General features: G+C 48.9%; 2 protein-coding genes across 2 annotated transcripts in view; both read right to left on the bottom strand.

The window, feature by feature from the left end:
- Nucleotides 1–6,723, bottom strand: part of KIF14 (kinesin family member 14) — a 185,857-nt gene extending 179,134 nt beyond the window's left edge. Inside the window, exons 1-2 of the mRNA XM_075320953.1 lie at nucleotides 6,686–6,723; nucleotides 634–1,606 (exon numbers count right to left, since the gene is read on the bottom strand). Of these exons, the coding sequence (XP_075177068.1) occupies nucleotides 634–1,472 (839 nt within the window). The 5' untranslated portion in view covers nucleotides 1,473–1,606; nucleotides 6,686–6,723. The remainder of the gene's footprint in view (nucleotides 1–633; nucleotides 1,607–6,685) is intronic.
- Nucleotides 6,724–21,288: 14,565 nt separating this feature from the next.
- The window catches only part of DDX59 (DEAD-box helicase 59), a 57,160-nt gene continuing 54,776 nt past the window's right edge, over nucleotides 21,289–23,672 (bottom strand). The window contains exon 7 of the mRNA XM_075320952.1: nucleotides 21,289–21,718. Coding sequence (XP_075177067.1) covers nucleotides 21,458–21,718 — 261 coding nt within the window. The 3' untranslated portion in view covers nucleotides 21,289–21,457. The remainder of the gene's footprint in view (nucleotides 21,719–23,672) is intronic.

The raw sequence follows: 23,672 nt of genomic DNA, 5'->3' as shown, positions 1-23,672 counted from the left end.
GTTTTGTACACTGCAGCACTTATTGTTAATGTGTATTATGTATGTCTTAAACAGTATTTATGTATCACATTTGTATAATAAAGCAATATTTGCATAAAATATGTGCAATTACTCCTATTCTTTTGGATAAAATTAGCTAAATGGAGTTAGCATAAAATTTGAACATAATGCAGATCTGGAGATTTTTTTTTATATAAATATATATATATATATATATATATATATATATATATATATATATATATATATATATATATATATATATATATATATATATATATATATATATATATATATATATAATCTCCAGATCTGCATGCATTATGTTCAGATTTTATGCTATATATACATTGTGTTTTATTCATTCATTCCCTATGTGGTATCTGGAAAATACAAGGACAGAGCTTGGCGGTCCTCACACGCAATGAGTGGCGCAGCAGACGAGCTTATACACCGCCTCTCCATTCTCATGGAAATAGAAGTCCCCCCATTGTGCTGACCGGTGCAGGTTCCAGCCGTCAGACCCCACCAATCAACAATGTCATCCCCTATCCTGTCCTCACAGGATGCCGCTTTTACATTTCCATTGGATTGTATATGGTGCTCACAATATGAGGTGGGTGATCTCCTTACCTGGTACTGAATGGTCGGACCCGGACGGCTACAGTCACTGCACAGTTTTCGGTCTTGTGGCAGTCATCCACGGTGGTGGCATGATGACTACTATTCTCATCTATTCCATGTAAAGCCTCAGATGGACAGCTTGCTTCCCGAGTCTTTTCAGCCTGAGCAACCATAGAAGCCACCTTCTTGTGGACAGCTGGTAATGTTCCTACTACACGTTTTGGAGTGATTGCTGGGCTTTTTATTTCCCGAGTAGATGCTGATCTCATCAGACCAGAAATCCCACTTTTGGTCGTTTTTTGGTTCTCCAGATTCCCATTTTTTGCACCTGGTGTCTTGGTGACATCTTGGCCAAAACTGCGTAAGTTTTTATCAGAATCATTTCCCTTTGTGTTCTTCAAGCTTTGGAGCTTCCCATGATCTGATGATCCGTTCACGTGCGGATTAGCAGCTCTGTGGCCAAAGAACAGTGATTTCGGACGGAGAGGTTTTCCAATTACATTGGTCAGTTCAGTCTTTAGTTCGGTCTGACCGGAGGAATCGTTGGTGCTCGTCATTGCTTGTGTTGGCTTGGACTTGTCCGTTGACTTTCCATTTTTCTCCACATCATCATTTTCAATGGATCCAGTTCTGGGCCTCCTCTGTAAAGTCAGACGCTTCTCGGGCTCGGCGCGCTGACAGACATCCTTGTCCGGACACGCTGGCTCCACCTGAGGAGAGCTCTTTACCATAGTCTCCCTGCGCTGAAGCTTAAGGGTTCCAGGAGATCGGACATTGTTACACGCAGAAATCACGTATGTCCTGTTTATTTCCTTTCTAACAGCGGGGTGGCAAACTTTATGTGACATCTCACTAATGTTTTAACGCAACTTAGCAGGAAAATAGTTCTTAATCACAAAAGTCTAATTATGTCTTCAAGAAGGTTTAAGCTTCCTCATCAGCTTCGAGGACTTATCCATTGTACGTACTGGGCGCCATCATCCTGAAAGAAAATCATTATTAGAGATCAAACATGAATTTATGTTTTATGGTTCATTGCTGGTACACTCAGTGATCAGCTGGTACCACCGGGGATCTAACTACAGCATTAATGGGCAAAATACTGGAGATTGCAGATGCCAATTAGAATAATTAATGTGTTGCAACCTGATCAATCGGATATTAAAGGGAATCTGTCACCAGGTTTTTTCTTCCCCATTTAAGAGCAGCATAACAGAGACAGAGACCCGAATTCCAGCAATGTGTCACTTATTGAGCCGGTGGTGTCATTTTGATAAAATCAATGTTTTCTGTGCTGTAGTTCTCCATCTAGCAGTTACACAGAGATCATAAATAGGGTGGACTACCTGAAGCACGGCAAGTAGTCCTGTAATGAGAATCTACTGCTGATTAATCGGTGATTTTAATCAAAACTACACTAAGCAGCCAAGTAAGTGACACATCGCTGGAACCAGGATCTGTCTCTACATTATGCTGCTCTTAGATTAGATGGCAAAAACCTGGTGACAGATTCTCTTTAAATAAATAAAAATAGTGAACAACCCCCTTTAAATATATGACTTTGACCTAATGAGGCTGGTGAACTTATGCTGAAATTGCAAAGTGAAGTAATCATGGCAAGAAAACTTCCCAATATTATTATGTAGACATTCATGTGCATTGGATTTTCAAAGCAAGTACATCAGTATGATCAGGTCTCCAAGATCGATTTAATAATGCATTCAGTTTGTGAAACATGGTGAGGGGGTTACCTTAAAAGGGGATGTCGCAAAATTAATTTAAATAAGTAGATCTTGGAAGTTCCACAATTGAATGAGTTCAAAATAAAATGTTCCTTTGCTGAGAATCTTATATACATGCCCCTGCTGTGTACTGTGTGGCCGTGTCTGACCGTACAGGAACATGGTCTGATCATATCACAGCTCCTGGGCCTGACATAGTTAATACCTAACATACAGTCATATGAACAAGTTTGGGCACCCCTATTAATGTTAACCTTTTTTCTTTATAACAATTTGGGTTTTTGCAACAGCTATTTCAGTTTCATATATCTAGTAACTGATGGACTGAGTAATATTTCCGGATTGAAATGAGGTTTATTGTACTAACAGAAAATGTGCAATCCGCATGTAAACAAAATTTGACCGGTGCAAAAGTATGGGCACCCTTATCAATTTCTTGATTTGAACACTCCTAACTACTTTTTACTGACTTATTAAAGCACTAAATTGGTTTTGTAACCTCATTAAGCTACATTCACCCATTTTTGTGCGTGCCTTCAGAGAACAGTCTGTAGCCATTATTAGCTCAGTTTTTGCCTTGTGATTGTAACGTAAGTTACCATGGAATGACCCTATGGGGGGGGGGGATCGTCCTGAGGCTGAATAGACTTCCATTGTAAAAGCCACTTCCAGCTCACACAGAGCCCAATATGATCCAGACAGGAAGAATACAAGTCACATGACCTAGAAGAGGAGTGGAGAGACGCTGGAAACGGGAGAAGAAAGCGATCAGCGAGTACATTACACACACTACATTACACATGTTTAGCTAATAAGTCTGAGAAGTCAGATTTGCTGTGCGCACATTGCAGTTTGTCAGAGTTTTGTCAAAACTTTAAGAGAAAAAAAATATGCAGCATGTTCATTCTTCATGCGTTTTTGTCAACATTTGTCACAAAAACGCATGTTGTGAAAAATGCACCTACAATTACAAGCATTCTGTGTGACATTTCCAGGCTCTCTCTGACAATGTGGAGTTTTGTTGCAGTTTTTGAACACAAAAAGATGCAGCGTGCGCATGTAGCATACTCACCTTCTGGCAGCTCCACCTTCTATCGCCATCGCTCCAGTCAATCTCTGGGGATTAGTGGCCTTCTGGCAGCTCCAGTGTTTCATGGAAAGCACCGGAGGTCACAACTCAATACAAGTGTATGGAACCATCATTCTGACCCTCATAGATTTGCATTGATAGCGTTAGGTAGCTCCTGACTTCCAGACAGTCAGAAGATACTGCCACAACATGGCAAAAGGTGAAAATGCTGGAGAGTGAGTAGGAAACCAGGGGCAGGGGACTTAGTTTTTAAATAAAATGGTGCTTTAAACCTATTTGGATACTTGAAATCATTTAAATGGGTCATCGAGAGCAAACTATTCATCTCTTAGGCTATGTGCGCACTTACCGGATTTTGCCGCGGATTTTTCGCGGATTTGCTGCATGTTTCGCTGCAGAAAATGTTCATAACATCTCTGCAGTGAATCACCAGCAAATCCTATGGAGAAAAAAAATCCTGTGCGCACTGGGCGGAATTTGACAGCTGCATGTTTTGCTGCGGGAATCCCGCAGCAAAAACAAGTGCATGTCACTTCTTTTCCGCACATCGCTGCGGGATTTCACTCCATTGACTCAATGTTAATCATGAAATCCCGCAGGGAATAACGCAGGCAGCAAATTCTGTGCGGTTCACTGCGTTTTCCTGCGTTATTCCCTGCGGTATTTCGCGGTTTACTTCCGGTAATGTGCATCGCTTGTCTGCGGTTTTGCAGGGAAGTGATGTCATTACAGGAAGAGGAAGCCGTGCAGAGTAAACACACACAGATCACACACACAGAACACATCACAGACACAGAACACATCACAGACATAGAACACACATAGAAAGAAAACGGAAATATAGGAAAAAAAGAACGTGGGCTCCGCTGCATATTTACCATCCAGCCGAGGTAAGCACACAGCGGCGGCCCGGTATTCTCAGGCTGGGGAGGGAGAGGGGCAGGGGTAATGTCCCCCGCCTCACTCCCCCTCCGGCAGCCGAGAATATCAGCCGCAGCTGCCCCGGCACTGTCGCATCCATTATGCGGCAGCACCGGGAGTGTCCTCGGCTCTTCTTGCCACCGTGTAGCAGTGGTGGCAAGGTAATACAAGGGTTAATGATGGTGGGGGACCACCGCCATTAACCCCAGGCTTGATCATGGCAGCGTCTATGTGACAGCTGACATGATCAACCCGTAAGTAAAGTGAAAAAAACAGACACAGAAAAATCCTTTATTTTAAATAAAACAAACAAGCCTCGTTCACCATTTTATTAACCCCCCCAAACAAAGCTCCGGCGTAATCCACAGGTCCGACTCCAGCGTCCTGCACTGCTGACATCCAGCCGCGACTGTCACAGACACAGGCTGAATGCAGCAGACAGCAGAGGTAATTACCGGTCATTTCCCACGGCCGGTAATGTGAACTCACTGCTGACCGTGGGAAATGCAGCGATCTGTCCTCTATCTATCCCTCTATCTATCTGTCTATCTATCTATCCCTCTATCTATTCTTCTGTCTATCTACTATCTCAGAATTAAATGACTTTTTTTTTTTTTTTTTTTTCTTCAATGTGCTTTATTGCATTGAATGCAATAAAGCACATCCCAACCCGCACGCGGCAAAAACGCGGCAATACCGCGAATAATACCGCGGTAAAACCGCGGCAAACCGCATGCGGTTTTTGGGTGCGGTTTCCCGCGTTTTTTTACCGCGGGTGCGGTAATCTTTGAGAGCATGCGGAATTTACACAAGGAAATTTCATTTCCCAGTGCGCACAGAGCCTTATGATAATTTGTTGATCATTGTGGGTCCGATCACTCAGCGCCCGATCAGCAGCACAGGAATCTTACCCCTGCTAAGGCTAGGTTCACATTTCCGTCAATTTGTATCAGTCACGATCCGTGGCTCTAGTAAACAACGGAATCAGTTTGGCAGATTCCGTTGTTCCCATAGACTTGTATGAGCAGCGGATTGTGACTGATGACACTGCGTTGCATCTTCCACCCGACTAATCTGTCGTGGAACGACTGACCGTCAGGCGGCAGGCACGCAGCATGTAGCCTTTTTTGAGCAGCTGAATCCTTTTTATTTCACTGCGCATGCTCTCTCAGCAGCCGAACGATCAGCTGATCAGCCGGCGGCCGGCTAATGAGAGCGATCAGCTGATCAGCCGGCGGCCGGCTAATGAGAGCGATCAGCTGATCACCCGGCGGCCGGCTAATGAGAGCGATCAGCTGATCACCCGGCAGCCGGCTAATGAGAGCGATCAGCTGATCACCCGGCAGCCGGCTAATGAGAGTGATCAGCTGATCACCCGGCGGCCGGCTAATGAGAGCGATCAGCTGATCACCCGGCGGCTGGCTAATGAGAGCGATCAGCTGATCGTTCTCTCTGTCTCTTGTTTTATAACGGAATCCGCTTTCTCTTCCAATACGTGTCATCTGTTGTACAACGAAACAGTCACAAGCGTTAAGCAACGCACGTGACTGATGCAAAACAACGGAAATGTGAGCCTAGCCTAAAATGGAGCAGCAGGGCACATGCTGAGGCACAGCACTATTCATTATCTACAGAGGGTGGGCAGCGTGCGTAGCCCCGCAGAGGGTGGGCATGGCTAATACATTCTACTGGAGATAAAGTTCCCTGTGCAGCTCCCAGCCATCGGACCGCCACTGATCAATAACTTATTACCTCCCCTGTAGGCTGGTGATAACTCGCTTTTATTGGAGGAGCCCTTTAACTCACTCTCCGGTCTAGATGCAGCTCTTCCAGATGGGTCAGTGCCCAGGGAGATACATGAAGGCGCCATCACAGGTATAACATTACTACACAAAGAAGCAGTCATCCAAAAACAGGGGCGGTCATGAAATAATAATGACAGTAGCCTCATTTCTGGCTCTCAGCCCCAGACTGCAGAGAGGATGTCACGTCCACAGACAAGTGACCTCTGCAGCCAATCACTGACAACACAACTGGTAAAGCCAGTGATTGGCTGCAGCTGTCATGTGACTGTCAGATAATGACTATTCTGTAACAATTCCTGCTGTCAGACAACCTCGACCATTTTCTGGCGGTGCTGGGGCCGGTGTCACGGCTTTGCTCGCTGTATAAAGAAGCTCCGGCTGCGCGTCCCGCCGCCGCCCAGAGCAGAATTGGAGAAAGAGACAGTGCTGATAACTGGCCGGATTATCTAGAGAAGCGGCGACAATGCGCGCACCGCACAGCCCGGAGCACCGGAGCCGGTTACCTCTGATTCATTTCAGCCTTCTACCTTCCGCCGTTTGTCAGCAAGCGAGTCATTTCGAATTCCCCTCTGTTCATTCTGATTGGTGGGATGGCTGTCACGTGTTTATAGGTGACGTCACACTTTTCGCATTAGGAAGTTGAGGCTATGTCGGCCATTTTTATTACTGGACTCCGATCCGAGCAGTGAGGCGCGTGTGTGTGACGTCAGGAGACGCGCCTAGTCTTGCTGCTGTGTACATACCGTACAGAGGGGCAGTTTGTGGTTGGCGGCGTTTTACCTACAGCTGCTGTATAACGGCATAGGCCGTATATGATGTAACATTGCAGTATAGCGGGGCGTCGTAACCATCACCTCTGAAGCCACAGGAGATGCTGCCGGCATTACTGGCCACGGCATCTGAGGGGATAAACTGCTATTTATAGAGAGGGGGATCCCGGAAAGGACACCCCAGACTTTTTTTGGGGGGGGGGGGGGGGGGGGTTCGTTTTGAGTAATGCAGAACCTAGTGACCCCACACCCTCCGTACACATGTACACGGATCCGATCAGGGGGTAATTGGAAACAGCCTACATTTTATCTAGGCTAGGTTCACATTTCCGTTGTTTTGCATCAGTCATGTGCGTTGCTTGACGCTTGTGACTGATGTGTTGTACAATGGATGACAAGAATTAGGCTAGGTTCACACTTCCGTTAAAGTGTATCAGTCACAATCCGCGGCTATGGTAAACGGCATACGTTTAGCGGATTCCGTTGTGTCCCATAGACTTGTATTACTGGCGGATTGCGACTCATGACCTTGCGTTGCATCCGCTGCGTCGCAGTCAGTCGTTTTTTGACTGACCGCCGGGCGGGAGCAACGCAGAATGTAACATTTTTCTGGCCGTCAAAATTGACGCACCACGCAGGAATCCGCCATAGTCCGTCACGCTTATAATGTATGTCTATGGTGCTGGATTCCGTCGTAATCCATTTTATGACGGAATCCAGCGCTGGATTCCGTCATGCTCTACTGAGCATACCCAGCATGTTTGGCACACCCACTGGGCTGTCCCAAACACAAACGGATCATGAGTGATCCGTCAACAAAGGCTAAGTTCACATTTCCGCTAAAATGTATCAGTCACAATCCGCTGCTCTTGTAAACAACGGAATCCGTTTAGCGGATTCCGTTGCTCCCATAGACTTGTATGAGCAGCGGATTGTGACTGATGATGCTGCGTTGCACCCTCCGCCCGACTGATCAGTCGTGGAACGACTGACCGCCGGGCGGGAGGAATGCAGCATGTAACGTTTTTTGAGCAGCGCGATCCGTCGGATTTTACTGCGCATGCTCTCTGGCTCCCTGAACACGTCACCAGCTTTGGTTGGTTACCCGATATTTACCCTGGTTACGGTGCAAGGAGCCAGCGCTAAGCGGTGTAGGCCCGTAACCAAGGTAAATATCGGGTAACCAAGGTAAACATCGGGTGCTTTGCTGTTACCCGATATTTAGTCTGGTTACGTGTGCAGGGAGTCCGACACTTCCCCGCTCGGCCCCGCCCCCTCCCGCACTCCGCACATGTATGTACACATACACACACACACCTGTCCCCAGCCATGCAGACCAGCACTGCCACGGACACCCTCGTCTGGCCCCGCCCCCCGCTCGGCTCCGCCCCCTCCCGCAATCCGCATGTACACACACTCACTCACTCATACACTCACCTGTCCCCAGCCATGCAGACCGCAGCACTGCCACTGACGTCCTCAGTGCCTGGCCCCGCCCCCCGCTCGGCTCCGCCCCCTCCCGCATTCAGCATGTGTATACACACACACACACACACACACACACACACACACACTCACTCACCTGTCCTGCAGTCCCTGCGGCACTGACGTCCTCAGTGCTACGGCCCCGCCCCCCCCGAACTCCGCCCCCCCCCCGAACTCCGCCCCCCGCACACAACGGAATCCAACAAAGAATTCTGTACGTTGTCATCCGTTGTACAGCGTTGTACAGCGCATCAGTCACATGCGTCAAGCGACGCATGTGAATGATACAAGAAAACGGAAATGTGAACTTAGCCAAACGGACTCGCAACGCATCAGTTTTTTCACAGGATTCCTGTGAACGGAATCCTGTGAAAAACACATCCGTTGCATCAGTTGACAACTTAAAAACGACTGATCCGTTGCTGACGGACCTGACGGATTTAAAACAACGGAAATGTGATTCTAGCCTTAGAATTCATTGTCATGAGAAAGTGGATTCCGTTGTAAAGCGAGAGTGAGAGAGAGATCAGCTGAACGTTCACAATAGCCGGCCGCCGGGAGATCAGCTGATCGTTCACAATAGCCGGCCGCCGGGTGATCAGCTGATCGTTCACAATAGCCGGCCGCCGGGTGATCAGCTGATCGTTCACAATAGCCGGCCGCCGGGTGATCAGCTGATCGTTCACAATAGCCGGCCGCCGGGTGATCAGCTGATCGTTCACAATAGCTGGCCGCCGGGAGATCAGCTGATCGCTTTCATTAGCCGGCCGCCGGGAGATCAGCTGATCGTTCACAATAGCCGGCCGCCGGGAGATCAGCTGATCGTTCACAATAGCTGGCCGCCGGGAGATCAGCTGATCGCTTTCATTAGCCGGCCGCCGGGAGATCAGCTGATTGTTCACAATAGCCGGCCGCCGGGAGATCAGCTGATCGCTCACAGAAGCCGGGTGATCAGTTGATGGCTCACAGAAGGTGGCTACGGGTGATCAGCTGATCGTTCGGCAGCCGAGAGCATGCGCAGCGAAATCAAAAGGATTCCGCTGCTCAAAAAACGTTACATGTTGCGTTCCTGCCGCCCGACGGTCAGTCGTTCCACGACTGATCAGTCGGGCGGCAGATGCAACGCAAAGGCATCAGTCACAATCCGCTGCTCATGTAAGTCTATGGGAAACAACGGAATCCGCCAAACGGATTGCGTTGTTTAGCAGAGCGGCAGATTGTGACTGATAATAAACAACGGAAATGTGAACCTAGCCTAACACTGGAGTCTGTGGAGAACGGATCCGTTAATTGATTGTTGTTTATACATCTGTTTTTCTTTCATCAAGAATCCGTGGGGGGTTTTTCACCTTTACGCCCCTTTCACACATCAGTTTTTTGCTATCAGTCACAATCCGTCAAATTTTGGAAAAAACACGATCCGGCGACTGATGCTGCTGGATCCGTTTTTTTCTCATCGACTTGTATTAGCGACAGATTGCCTCACGTTTCATCCATCGTTCTACGGATCCATTGAAAAATGTTTGTCCGCCGGATGGAGACGACGGCCAAAGTAACGTTTTTTGTTTACGTCGAAAAAACGGACAGCGATGGATCCGTCGCCATCCGTTGTTTCGTAGAATGGAAGCCTATGGGCACAGCATCCGTCAGAATCCGTCAACTGACGGAATCCGGTGACGGATTGTTTTTTTAACTGAGCAGCTAGTCGCATCCGTCGAAAAATGGATCAGTCGCATCAGTTTAGCCACAATCTGCGAAGGATCCGTCGAGAAAACGGATTGTGACTGATGGCAAAAAACTGATGTGTAAAAGGGGCCTTAATTTGAAATGGAAGATAAATAGCAATGCGTTCATGGATCCGTTGTCCATAGACTACAATGTTAAAAAAAAAAAAAAAACATGAATCCAGCTAAATCAATTTTTTTTAAAAACGTTCAAAAAAGTTGAGTTTGGTCCGATATTTTGACCAAGTATTGCTGCAGGATCTGTTCTACCAGCTTATTACTGGATGTGTGACCTCAGCCTAAGGCTGGAATCACACTTGTGCGTGTAAAATCGGTTCGAGTCTCATGCTAGAAAGTAGCATGAGCTCTGTTCACTAGTGATGGGCAGTCCGGCTCTTTTTGGTGATCCGGTTCCCATGTCTCCGCTCACCAAAATGAGCCGGCTCATTCGGATCGTTCTCGGCTCCTTATTAAATATGTGTTCACCCCAGGTGAACACATATTTAAGATTATAGTGACGCCGCTGACACCACGCCCACCCGCGGATAAACCCCGCCCACTTACAAGGGATCAATTAGATCGCGAAGTGGGCGGGGTTTCAGCGGCGAAAAGAGCCGTTTAGCGATTTTTAGTGGTTCACTTTGGTGATCCGGCTCCTGTCGGTCACTGCAGGGAGCCAGATCTTTGTGTCGGATCGTTCGCGACCGACACATCACTACTGTTCACATTATGATGCAAAGAGCAATGCGATTCTGTGATTTTTCAATTGATTGTAGTCCGTGTGCAATTAGTGTTTGATGCGTATGGGATCCGTTTTTATTCTCAGCAGCTATGTCATCTGCCATTCAGCTCTGCTACATGGCCGCTGACAGCAGATACAGACAGAGCCGCGCGATCAGAATGAAGTCGGATGAACTTAACCTGACTAATTGTTATCCCGCGGCTCTGTCTGTGTGTCGTGGGCTGATTTTCAGTCATCGGTGAAGGTCTCACCGGTGACTGCAAATCTCCTGAGTGACTGAAGTGAACTGCGCTATCAGCGGTGCCGTCACTGAGGTTACCCGCGGCCACAGCAGAAGTCCTCCCGCTGAGATCTCTGGCCGCGGGCAACCTGAGTGACGGCACTGCTGACAGCGCGACTCACTTCAGTCGCTGCGGGGAGCTCACAGAGAGCGGTCTTGGTCTGTGACGGCTCTCTGTTAGCTTCTGATGTAGCAGAGCTGGATGCGTCGCGGGACCTCTGTGGATTACGTCGGACCTGGAGGGGTATTTGGGGACTTGAATAAAGTGGTGAAAGAGGGTGGGTTTTTTGTCATTTATTTCAAATAAATGATTTTTGGGTGTATGTCTTTATTTTCTTTAACTTACAGGTTAATCATGGAAGGTATCTCAGGGAGACGCCTGCCATGATTAACTTAGGACTTAATGGCAGCTATGGGCTGCTGCCATTAACTCTTTATTACCCCGATTGCCAACGCACCAGGGCAATTCGGGATGAGCCGGGTACAGTCCCGGGACTGTCGCATCTAATGGATGCGGTAATTCCAGGCGGCTGCTGGCTATTTTTAGGGTAGGGGGCTCCCCATAACGTGGGGCTCCCCATCCTGACAATACTAGTCTCCAGCCGTATGGCTTTACCCTGGCTGGTATGAAAATGGGGGGGAACTGCATGCCGTTTTTTTAAATTATTTAATTTACTGCACAATATAGACCCGCCCACCGGCGGCTGTGATTGATTGCAGTGAGACAGCTGTCACTCAACGTGGGGGCATGTCTAACTGCAACCAATCATAGGCGCCGGTGGGCGGGGAAAGCAGTGAATACTAGATGGAATAATGAGCGGCTTGCTTTTTCAAAAAAGAAAAAGCCACCGGAGCAGCGTGACAGCCGTGCTGCGTCGCGCCGGTGATCGGGGATCGGTTTGTAAGAGAGGGGGGGAGAGGGATAGACCGACAGAGAGAGACAGAGATTGACCGACATCGACAGACCTCACTGATTTCCACTGTTTTCTGCAACATGCGATAAATGTATTTATAAACGCATGTCACTAGGATGGTGTGTGTGCGCCGTCCGTGTGACATCCGTTTAATTTCACGCACCCATAGACTTGCATGGGAGTGACTCGCGCGAGAAACTCACCAAAACGCAGCATGCTGCAATTTTTTCTCAGTCCGATTTGGACTGTGAAAAAAATAGCAGATGGGCGCTGCCTCATTGATTAACATGTGTACGAGTGCAACACGAGAATTTCTCGCATTGCACTCGTGCGAGTTAATCGCAAGTAAGAAGCCGGCCTAAGTGTTCTGGTGCTGAATCCAATCTGATACTCAGAAATTTGTAAGAAAAGTAGCTAAGCTTAGGCCATGTTCACACTGAGAAAATCCACATTGAAGAAATCAGAGGTGTATGTACTACAGAGTACATGGCTGAAATTGAAAGATTACTGCCTGATGGGGTACATCCATGCACCACTCTCTGCGGTTGGAAGGCTCCTGGATGTCAACTTAAAGGGCTTGTCCCATGATAACTTGTGGATCTGACCAATTAAAGAAGCACTCCCATGAAGATTTTTGTTTCATTAAAGGGAACCAATTATCAGGATTTTCGTATATAACCTAAAGCCAGTGCTATACTGGCACTATCAGGCTGATTCTCTACACACCTGTAGTGGTCAGCTCGGATGTTTAGGTTTTGAAATCCAAGAAAGTAAAGTTTATAAAATCAGCAGCTTCTTGAGTGACAGCAGCTGAGGATCAGATAATATCTGGGGGATATTCAGAGTTATCCCCTCATTCTGTTAGAATTAGCATAAGTATTATACAGTCGATTAATTTTTGACTTGCAGGACCTGTGTGAGGTCATACGACTGTGACCAGAAGGGGTGGGGTCTCGGCAAACAAAAGTTGCTTCCTGGTATCAGTTTTGTTGGCTGAGGCCCCGCTCCTTCTGGTCACATGGGTATGACCTCACACAGGTCCTGCAAGTGAAAAAGCAAATCGATGGTATAATACTTATGCTAATTCTAACAGGTGGAGGAGATAATTATGAATACCCCTCCCCCGGGCTATTATCAGATTCTCAAATTGCTGCAAAACGTTTAACCCATCTAACATCCTAACAAAAGAAGATGACATTTCAAAAATAATGCATATGTATAGCATTGTATGTATGCATATATACATACCTCCCAACTTTAAAAGAATGGGCACGTTTTTAGGCCACGCCCATGACCACGCCTCTAACCACACCCAGTCAGCAGTGACAATCATTGCTTTAGAAACAATAATTAAAAAAATATACATAGATTTATTTCTAAGTAGTAAATTAAAATATAAATGCAAAGTTGGCAGTGTTACTTTTAAACTAGAATATTTTAGACCACAAAATTCTGTTTTAAAGCAGATCTGTCCCCTAAATCTGCCCCATGTACAAAACTGCAGGCTTCATGACAGATCCGCTCTATTAGATAAAATATCTGTAATACTGTGCTTTTGGTTAATGGGAGGAATTCGTGAATTCGGGCGACTAAGGGGCACTTTGCACACTACGACATCACAAGCCGATGATTGCGATGCCGTGCGCGATAGTCCCCGCCCCCGTCGCAGGTGCGATATCATGTGAAAGCTGCCGTAGCGAACATTATCGCTACGGCAGCTTCACATGCACTCACCCGCCCTGCGACGTCGCACTGGCCGGCGAACCGCCTCCTTCCTAAGGGGGCGGGTTGTGCGGCGTCACTGCGACGTCACACGGCAGGCGACCAATAGGAGCGGGACGTAAACATCCCGCCCACCTCCTTCCTTCCGCATAGCCGGTGGAGGCAGGTAGGAGATGTTCCTCGCTCCTGCGGCTTCATACACAGCGATGTGTGCTGCCGCAGGAACGAGGAACAACATCGGACCTGTCGCTGCAACGTAATTATGAATTTCCTAGACACTACACCGATGATACGATTACGACGATTTTGCGCTCGTTAATCGTATCATCTAGGATTTACATACTACGATGTCGAGTGCGATGCCGGATGTGCGTCACTTTCGATTTGACCCCTCCGACATCGCACGTGCGATGTCGTAGTGTGCAAAGTGCCCCTTACTGTTCTGATTGTTCCAATTGTGGAGACACAGGGGTCAGTGGGTGCTGTCGTCCGCTGATCCAGTCGCTTTTAAAAAGACAGCGTGGCCCAGGGCTCATCCCAACTGAACGCCTGACATCCTTTATCCCTCCCTCTCCTCCTCAGCTGTGATCCGATTGCAGGATCAGATCACAGTGTAATAGCTCACGCTCACAGCACAGCAGGAGCCGAGGGTCATTAGCATATCGCATCACATGTGATATGCCAGTGTGACCTCAGCTTGGTATGTGCGCAGTGCGGAAAAGAAGGCACCCTCTGGCAGACTGGACAAATGTAAACACTGTGTTTGTAAAAAAAAATGCATCCAAAATGCATTCATTTTGGATGCATTTTTCATGCGTTTTGGATGCATTTTTGGCAGTGCGTTCCCCCGTCAATTCAGCTCTGCTACATGCCCGCTGACAGCAGACACAGAGTCGCGCGATGAGAATGAACTCGGATGAACTTCACCCGACTTCATTGTCACCCCGCGGCTCTGTCTGTCGCGTGCTGGTTAGCGGTCACCCGTGAAGGACTCACCGGTGACTGCAAATCCCGAGTGACTGAAGTGAGCAGCATGATCAGCGGTGACGTCACTAAGGTTACCCACGGCTAGCTGGAGTCCTCCATCTGAGACCGCAACTCACCTGTAATGTCATCACTGCTCACTTCAGTCACTCGGGCAACTTGCTGTAACAGTTGGAGGATCCAGCGGTGGCCGCGGGTAACCTGAGTGACGTTATCGCTGATCGTGCGGCTCACTTCAGTTGCTGCATGGAGCTGATAGAGAGCGGTCTGGCTGTGACCGCTCCTGTCAGCTTCATGTAGCAGAGCTGGATGCGTCGCGGAACCTCATGTGGATTACGTCGGACCTGGAGGGGTATTTGGGGATTAATAAAGTGGTGAAAGAGGGTGGTTTTTTTGTCTTTTACTCCAACTAAAGGATTTTTTAGGTGTGTGTGTTTATTTTCTTTAACTTACAGGTTAATCATGGAAGGAATCTCGGGGAGACGCCTGCCATGATTAACCTAGGACTTAGTGGCAGCTATGGGCTGCCATTAACTCCTTATTACCCCGATTGCCATCGCACCAGGTCAATTCGGGATGAGCCGGGTAGAGTCTCGGGACTGGCGCTTCTAATGGATTCGGCAATTCCGCGCGGCTGTTGGCTATTGTTAGGGTGGGGGTCTCCCCATAACGTGGAGCTCCCCATCCTGAGAATTCTAGCCTTCAGCCGTGTGGCTTTACCCTGGCTGGTATCAAAATTGAAGGTGGGACCGCACGTCGTTTTTTTTAATTATTTATTTATTTTACTCCACAATATAGACCTGCCCACCGGCGACTGTAATTGGTTGCAGTGAGACAGCTGTCACTCAGCGTGGGGGCGTGTCTGACTGTAACCAATCATAGGCGCCTGTGGGCAGGGGAAGCAGTGAATACGAGATGGAATAATGAGCGGCCGGTATTTTCAAAAGAGGAAAAGCCGCCGGAGCAGTGTGAACGTCGTGCAGTGAGACGTCAGTGAGCTGTGACTATGAGAGAGGGGGGAGACCGACCGACAGAGAGAGAGACCGACCGACGATAGTACAGCTAGTACACACATATATTTGAAGAAAAATTCACAAAATTCACATAAACAGACGTAAATCTACACACAGTCATACACACATCATACACACAGACCCATTAGAGGTATTAATATGGGGAAGCCGGCAGCAGCCTTACTCATCTCCCCCACTTGTCTTCGTCCAGCTCCTCTAGGGTATGTGGCTGTGCAGGCCGCACTGCGTGATGGCTGGGGGCAAATACAGCACAGGGGGCATAGATAGCACTGGGTGGGGCATATATGTCACTGGGGTCACTAGGGGGTATACACATTACTGCGGGTGCATAGACATCACTGGGGGCATCCATGTTACTCGGGTGGCATACACATTACTGGGGTCAGTGGGGGGGGCATACACATTACTGGGGTCCGTGGGGGGGGGGCATACACATTACTAGGGGCATAAACATTACTGGGGTCAGTGGGGGGGCATACACATTACTAGGGCCTGTGGAGTCTACATACTGACAGTGGTGGCCTGTGGGGCATACATACTGGCCCTACGGATGCTTAGGGCTCAGGCTGGCAGCGCTGGAAGACGCTGAGGGTCCAAGCTGGCAGCACTGGAGGGTGCTGAGGGCATAAGCTGGCAGCACTGCGGGGGGCGCTGAGGGCACAGGCTGGCAGCACTGCGGGGGGCGCTGAGGGCATAAGCTGGCAGCACTGCGGCGGAGCGCTGAGGGCACAGGCTGGCAGTACTGGGGGGAGGGTGCTGAGCGTACTGGCTGGCAGCACTAGGGGGCACTGAGGGCACAGGATGGCAGCACTGGGGGGGCACTGAGGGCTCCTCTGGCTGCTTTCTCTGAGTCCCCTCTGTTTCTGCTTTTTCTATTGCAGGTACAGCGGGACCTGAGAAGACACAAGTGCTGGACTCTCCCCTGCTCCCCCCTCCTGCACTCACTCTGCACTGTCCTCCTGCAGGCACACTGCTCCCTCCTCCTGCACTCACTCTGCATTGTCCTCCTGCAGGCACACTGCTCCCCCCTCCTGCACTCACTCTGCACTGTCCTCCTGCAGGCACACTGCTCCCCCCTTCTGCACTCACTCTGCACTGTCCTCCTGCAGGCACACTGCTCCCCCCTCCTGCACTCACTCTGCACTGTCCTCCTGCATGCACACTGCTCTCACCTCCTGCACTCACTCTGCACTGTCCTCCTGCACTCCCTCTGCACTGTCCTCCTGCAGGCACACTGCTCCCCCCTCCTGCACTCACTCTGCACTGTCCTCCTGCAGGCACACTGCTCCCCCCTTCTGCACTCACTCTGCACTGTCCTCCTGCAGGCACACTGCTCCCCCCTTCTGCACTCACTCTGCACTGTCCTCCTGCAGGCATACTGCTCCCCCCTTCTGCACTCACTCTGCACTGTCCTCCTGCAGGCACACTGCTCCCCCCTTCTGCACTCACTCTGCACTGTCCTCCTGCAGGCACACTGCTCCCCCCTCCTGCACTCACTCTGCACTGTCCTCCTGCAGGCACACTGCTCCCCCCTTCTGCACTCACTCTGCATTGTCCTCCTGCAGGCACACTGCTCCCACCTCCTGCACTCACTCTGCACTGTCCTCCTGCACTCACTCTGCACTGTCCTCCTGCAGGCACACTGCTCCCCCCTCCTGCACTCACTCTGCACTGTCCTCCTGCATGCACACTGCTCCCACCTCCTGCACTCACTCTGCACTGTCCTCCTGCACTCACTCTGCACTGTCCTCCTGCAGGCACACTGCTCCCCCCTCCTGCACTCACTCTGCACTGTCCTCCTGCAGGCACACTGCTCCCCCCTTCTGCACTCACTCTGCATTGTCCTCCTGCAGGCACACTGCTCCCACCTCCTGCACTCACTCTGCACTGTCCTCCTGCACTCACTCTGCACTGTCCTCCTGCAGGCACACTGCTCCCCCCTCCTGCACTCACTCTGCACTGTCCTCCTGCAGGCACACTGCTCCCCCCTTCTGCACTCACTCTGCATTGTCCTCCTGCAGGCACACTGCTCCCACCTCCTGCACTCACTCTGCACTGTCCTCGTGCACTCACACTGCTCCCCCTCCTGCACTCACACTGCACTGTTCTCCTGCACTCACTCTTCACTGTCCTCCTGCAGGCACACTGCTCCCCCCTCCTGCACTGTCCTCCTGCACTCACAACTGCTCCCCCCTCCTGTAGGCACACTGCTCCCCCCTCCTGCACTCACTCTGCACTGTCCTCCTGCATGCACACTGCTCCCACCTCCTGCACTCACTCTGCACTGTCCTCCTGCAGGCACACTGCTCCCCCCTCCTGCACTCACTCTGCACTGTCCTCCTGCATGCACACTGCTCCCACCTCCTGCACTCACTCTACACTGTCCTCCTGCACTCACTCTGCACTGTCCTCCTGCAGGCACACTGCTCCCCCCTCCTGCACTCACTCTGCACTGTCCTCCTGCAGGCACACTGCTCCCCCCTTCTGCACTCACTCTGCATTGTCCTCCTGCAGGCACACTGCTCCCACCTCCTGCACTCACTCTGCACTGTCCTCCTGCACTCACTCTGCACTGTCCTCCTGCAGGCACACTGCTCCCCCCTCCTGCACTCACTCTGCACTGTCCTCCTGCAGGCACACTGCTCCCCCCTTCTGCACTCACTCTGCATTGTCCTCCTGCAGGCACACTGCTCCCACCTCCTGCACTCACTCTGCACTGTCCTCGTGCACTCACACTGCTCCCCCTCCTGCACTCACACTGCACTGTTCTCCTGCACTCACTCTTCACTGTCCTCCTGCAGGCACACTGCTCCCCCCTCCTGCACTGTCCTCCTGCACTCACAACTGCTCCCCCCTCCTGTAGGCACACTGCTCCCCCCTCCTGCACTCACTCTGCACTGTCCTCCTGCACTCACTCTGCACTGTCCTCCTGCACTCACACTGCTCTCTTCCTGCTGCTGCTCTTACCTCAGTTGCAGAACAAACGAAACAGCCGTTGTGGATAACTGATCACATGTGAGGATCCTGGGCAGAAGAGGCAGGCAAAGGGGGCGTGGCCAGCATAGAGCGAGCAGCAGGAGGGGACAAGGAAGGCATCCCGAGGAGTGTATGTGTCCAGCATTCAAAGGGGGCGTGGACGATAGCAAAGGGGCGTGCCCAACAGCATAGATGCCATGGAAGGCATCCAGAGATTGTGGCCTGCATCCGGAGGGGGCGTGGTCGGCAGAGTGCGGGGGCTTGGCAGCTGCCTCTCACTGCACTGCGGGATTACAGAGCTGCCGGGCGTGAGAACGGGACTGGAGTATAAAATCGGCGCTGTCCCGCTATATCCGGGACGGTTGGGAGGTATGTATATACCAGTGTGTGTGTATATATACACACACACACACACACACACACATACATACATACATACATACATATACATACATACATATATATATATATATATATATATATATATATATATATATATATATATATATATATATATATATATATATATATATATATACACACATTTTGACTAAATGCCCCATATATTTTGGATTAAATGCCTTCAACCCTGCAAATTTCAGCAGGACTCTAACATCTAATGTGTATGGGGGCATTTCAAATCTCTTCCCCCAATCAGATGATGTTGGGGAAAAGGAGGATTAGATCTGCTGAATTTAAACACCTGATCCACTTGTTCGGCCCGGACATAACCCACTGTCAGAGGACTGTGAGCGACTCTCACATGGAGAACACTGGACACACATTGCAACTGGATCTGTTCTTTTTTTCAACAGTGAAGCCTGGAAAATTGATCTGTTATATCGTCACCCCTTTTCTTCCATTTAAAGTGGATCAGTTTGTTTTGTTACTGGATCCGTTTCGAAATGATGATATCTGGACATGTGAACTTAGCTGCGCTTGGTGCTTCTGTGTATAGGAGAGAGGGTGAACGACCAGCTTATCTAATGATGGCCGGATTCACACATCTGTGCTTCATGGTCTGCTGTATATAGACAGGCTGTGGGGTCTTATCTGAATATGATGCTTGGAGTCTGAGTCTGGAGACTCACGGCCAGTCCCTACTCAAGACATCAAACGCAGATATGTCAAACTGACCTTTTCCAAATTTGTTAACATTCTCCTAACATTCTCCCTGCCCCTCAGTGAATTTGAAGACAACTTATGTAAAGGGTTCCATACATGTCCATATTATTAACAGGCAGCTAATCCAATTTTCCCAAAAACTTGCATATTTGGGCGGCACGGTGGCTTAGTGGTTAGCATTGCAGTCTTGCAGCGCTGGGGTCCTGGGTTCAAATCTCACCAAGGACACCATCTGTAAGGAGTTTGTATGTTCTCCCCGTGTTTGCGTGGGTTTCCTCCCACACTCCAAAGACATACAGATAGGGACTCTAGATTGTGAGCCCCAATGGGGACAGTGTTGCCAATGTATGTAAAGCGCTGTGGAATTAATAGCGCTATATAAATTAATAAAATTATTATTATCTGCGGTCAGACTTTTTTTTTTTTTTTTCAATGGAGAAAGAAAGACAAACCGCTGGTAGACTTCTCACACAACAAGCTCATCTCTCACAAGGACAAAGCATGAGGCATGCTACAATCTGGCATGTGCCATCCATGGAGAGTCAGATGTTCCCCATAGTTACTAATCAGATAAACCCGGGTTCAGCCGACATTTATCTAATGCGTCTAATCTAATAAGTGTCTTAAAGCGAACTTCTTAGGTCCGATACCAATAGTAACCTGCAGATATAGGGTTAGTATAATGACACTCTGCTTAAGCTGGTGTCACACATAACGACAACGACGTCGCTGCAACCTCACCATATTCTGTGACGTTGCAGCGACCTCAACAGCGACGTCGCTGTGTGTGACACATAACAACGATCAGACCCCTGCTGCGAAATCGTTGCTCGCTCCTGAATGCTCCAGGTCATTTTTTGATCACTGCTATCCCGCTGCGCCATGCTGATAAGCTGATAATCCTTGTGTTTGACACCGCAGCAGCGACGCTACGCTACGTCTGAAACCACACAACGACCGTCGACGTCGCTATGATCGCTGCTCCGTCGCTGCTTTTTATAACATGTTTGACAGCTTACTAACGATCATCTATGGTCGCTGCTACGTCACAGAATATGGTGACGTTGCAGCGACGTCGTTGTCGTTATGTGTGACACCAGCTTTACACTCGCAGTAGATAGGGAGTCGGGGGTCATTAGCATAACGCATCCAATGCATTCACATCAGATGCTAAATGCCAGTGTGTCCTTAGCCTAATACAGCAAAACTGTGATTTTTATAGGGGCTACCTCTTCCACATGACTCTGCGCTTAGGTTGTGTTTTCAGGTGACAGACTCCCTATAATTTCCATAACGTGAACATATTACAAGTATGAATATGAAGTGCCAACCCCCTTAGTTACTGTATTATTTTAATTTTAATTATACATCAACAACTTTTCACATAAGGCAATAACAAAAGTCTAGGGCTCTCAATAATGAGAGAATATTTACTTCCTGAGAAAAGAAAACGTTTCCCAAGATGAAGAATAGAAAACTAATGGCTGTTCCGAAGATGGCAGAGTTCTGGGTAGTGTGGTCACTTGTGTGGCTTCTTCTTGTCATGTTTTCGGATGAGATCCAGGATCTGGTCTCCGGTGACCACCTTGTTCTGGCGAGGATGCTTCCTTTGCTCGCGCCGCTTTTGCTCCTGCACATACGGGGAGTTCAGCAGCTGCGGGGGGAGCAGTGATCCTGTTGGCTGCACTCTCTTCACCAGATCCCAGAAAAGGTTCTTGTTGTTATTATTGATAAATGTGAGAGCAGTTCCTCGGTGACCCAGTCTCCCTGCTCTTCCAATCTGGTAGAAACATAAGATCCATTAAACATGGAGCAGAAATGTGACAATTATACTAATGATGAGTGAGCACTACCATGCTGGGGTGCTCAGTACTTCTAACCAGCAGGTGGACGATTGGATGGCCTTGACTTATTTACTGAATATAATGGAAGTCAATGGAGAACTCAAGTACCAGACCATGGTAGTGCTCGCTCATCACTACTAATGACTTTTATTCTTTGATACTTCTGACATTCTGTTATGTACTGAACAATATGTAAAACACAAAACTCTTGGCTATATGTTTCCATTCTTTTTGTTTTTTTTGGTGCAGTTTTGTTGACCGAAAGTTCTAACTTTTGACTTCACAGCAAAGTCTATAAGAATTCAGATTTGCTGTGCACACGTGGCAGTTTTTTTGTCTGCAGTTTGTCTGTCACAAACTTCTGACAAACTGCAGCATGTTCATTATTTTTGCGTGTTCTTCCTGCGTTTCTCACTAGTGATGGGAGGACTCGCAAATCAATCACTTGCCATCTCAGGGTTAGCGGGGGATTGATCCCTAGTATCTGGCCAGATGACGGACCCCATATCATCTATGGGAACCAGAATCCGGCGCAAAGGAGTAGGAAGGAGAAAGCGCTTTTTACTTACCAATTCACCAGCGCAGTGCCACCGCACCAGGGCAATCAGGAAGAGCAGGGTAAAGTGCTGAGGTTGTTGGATCTAATGGATGCGACAATCCTGAGCAGCTGCAGGCGGATATATTTAGGCGGGGGGAAGCAATAAGCATGGGACATCCCAGCCCTCAGCTGTCTGGCTTTATCTTGGCTGGGCATCAAAATGGGGAGACCGCATGCAATTTTTTTCTAATGATTTATTTCAAGAATTAAAAAAAAAGCCGCATGCAGTTCCTACTATTTTGATACGCAGCCAAAGTAAACACACGATTAGGGGCTGCAGCCTGTAGCCGTGGCTTTGTGCTGGGTAGCATAATATGGGGTAGCCTCCGACAATTTTTTAATTTATTTATTTTTACTGTATGCTATAGAGCTATAGACCCGCAGACAGTGCCTGTGATTGAAATCATTAGACAGGCTATCACACTTGCTGGGGGCGCTGTCTGAGTGCAACCAATCACAGATCCTGGTAGGCGGGCGAAGAAGTGAATATGCATAAGTCTAATGAGCGGCCCGAGAAGAAGAATGAGCAGCCGCGGGAGTAGTTGCAGCCGTGCCGGTGACTTGGTAAGTATAGTGTGCTCGTTTTATTTTTTTCTTTATTTTATAATAAACGAACCAGTGCACTGCCTTATACACAAAGCCCTTGTGGACTAATGTAATAAGGGAAGTGTACCTTTGAGCAGTATGTTTCTATTATCAATATGCACAATTTGCTAAAACTCTGCTTGTATTTCTTTATCGTTCCTATGGGAGACCCAGACCATGGGTGTTTAGCTTCTATCTCTGGCGGACACACAAAGTACTACACTTAAAAGTGTAGCTCCTCCCCCTGAGCTTATACACCCCCTGGTGAGCAGACCCAGCCAGTTTATCGCTTTGTGTTCAGGAGGCATACATCCACACATGCATTCTCATATGATTTTTTCCTTTTGGAACGAGATTGAAGAGTGGGGTCCACATCTGGACCCCCGGCATGTCCCTTCTCACCCCACTGTGTCGGCGGTGTTGTAAGGTTGATTCTTAGGCTGGAGCCTTACATGCCGTGCTCCTTCACCATCCCTCCTGGGCTCTGGCTTGAAGTGGGAGCCAGCACGGTCTCCATGCTTGGCAGGAGACCGGTCTCCATCCGCAGCCCTTCAGGACCCTGCTGGAACGGAGCGCTCATCCCCAGGGACCTGGCCCTGCGTCTCAGAAGCTAAGTACCTGAGACGTTTATATTTCGGGGTCCCTGTACTTTATTGTTGGGGCAGAGTGTGCTTATTATGTTTACTGACATTTCCGGCGGGTTCTCT

Source organism: Anomaloglossus baeobatrachus, chromosome 8 (assembly GCF_048569485.1).
Source record: "Anomaloglossus baeobatrachus isolate aAnoBae1 chromosome 8, aAnoBae1.hap1, whole genome shotgun sequence".
NCBI classification, from domain to species: domain Eukaryota; kingdom Metazoa; phylum Chordata; class Amphibia; order Anura; family Aromobatidae; genus Anomaloglossus; species Anomaloglossus baeobatrachus.
Note: the sequence above shows the minus strand (reverse complement) of the source record. Positions and strands in the feature narration are given on the sequence as shown.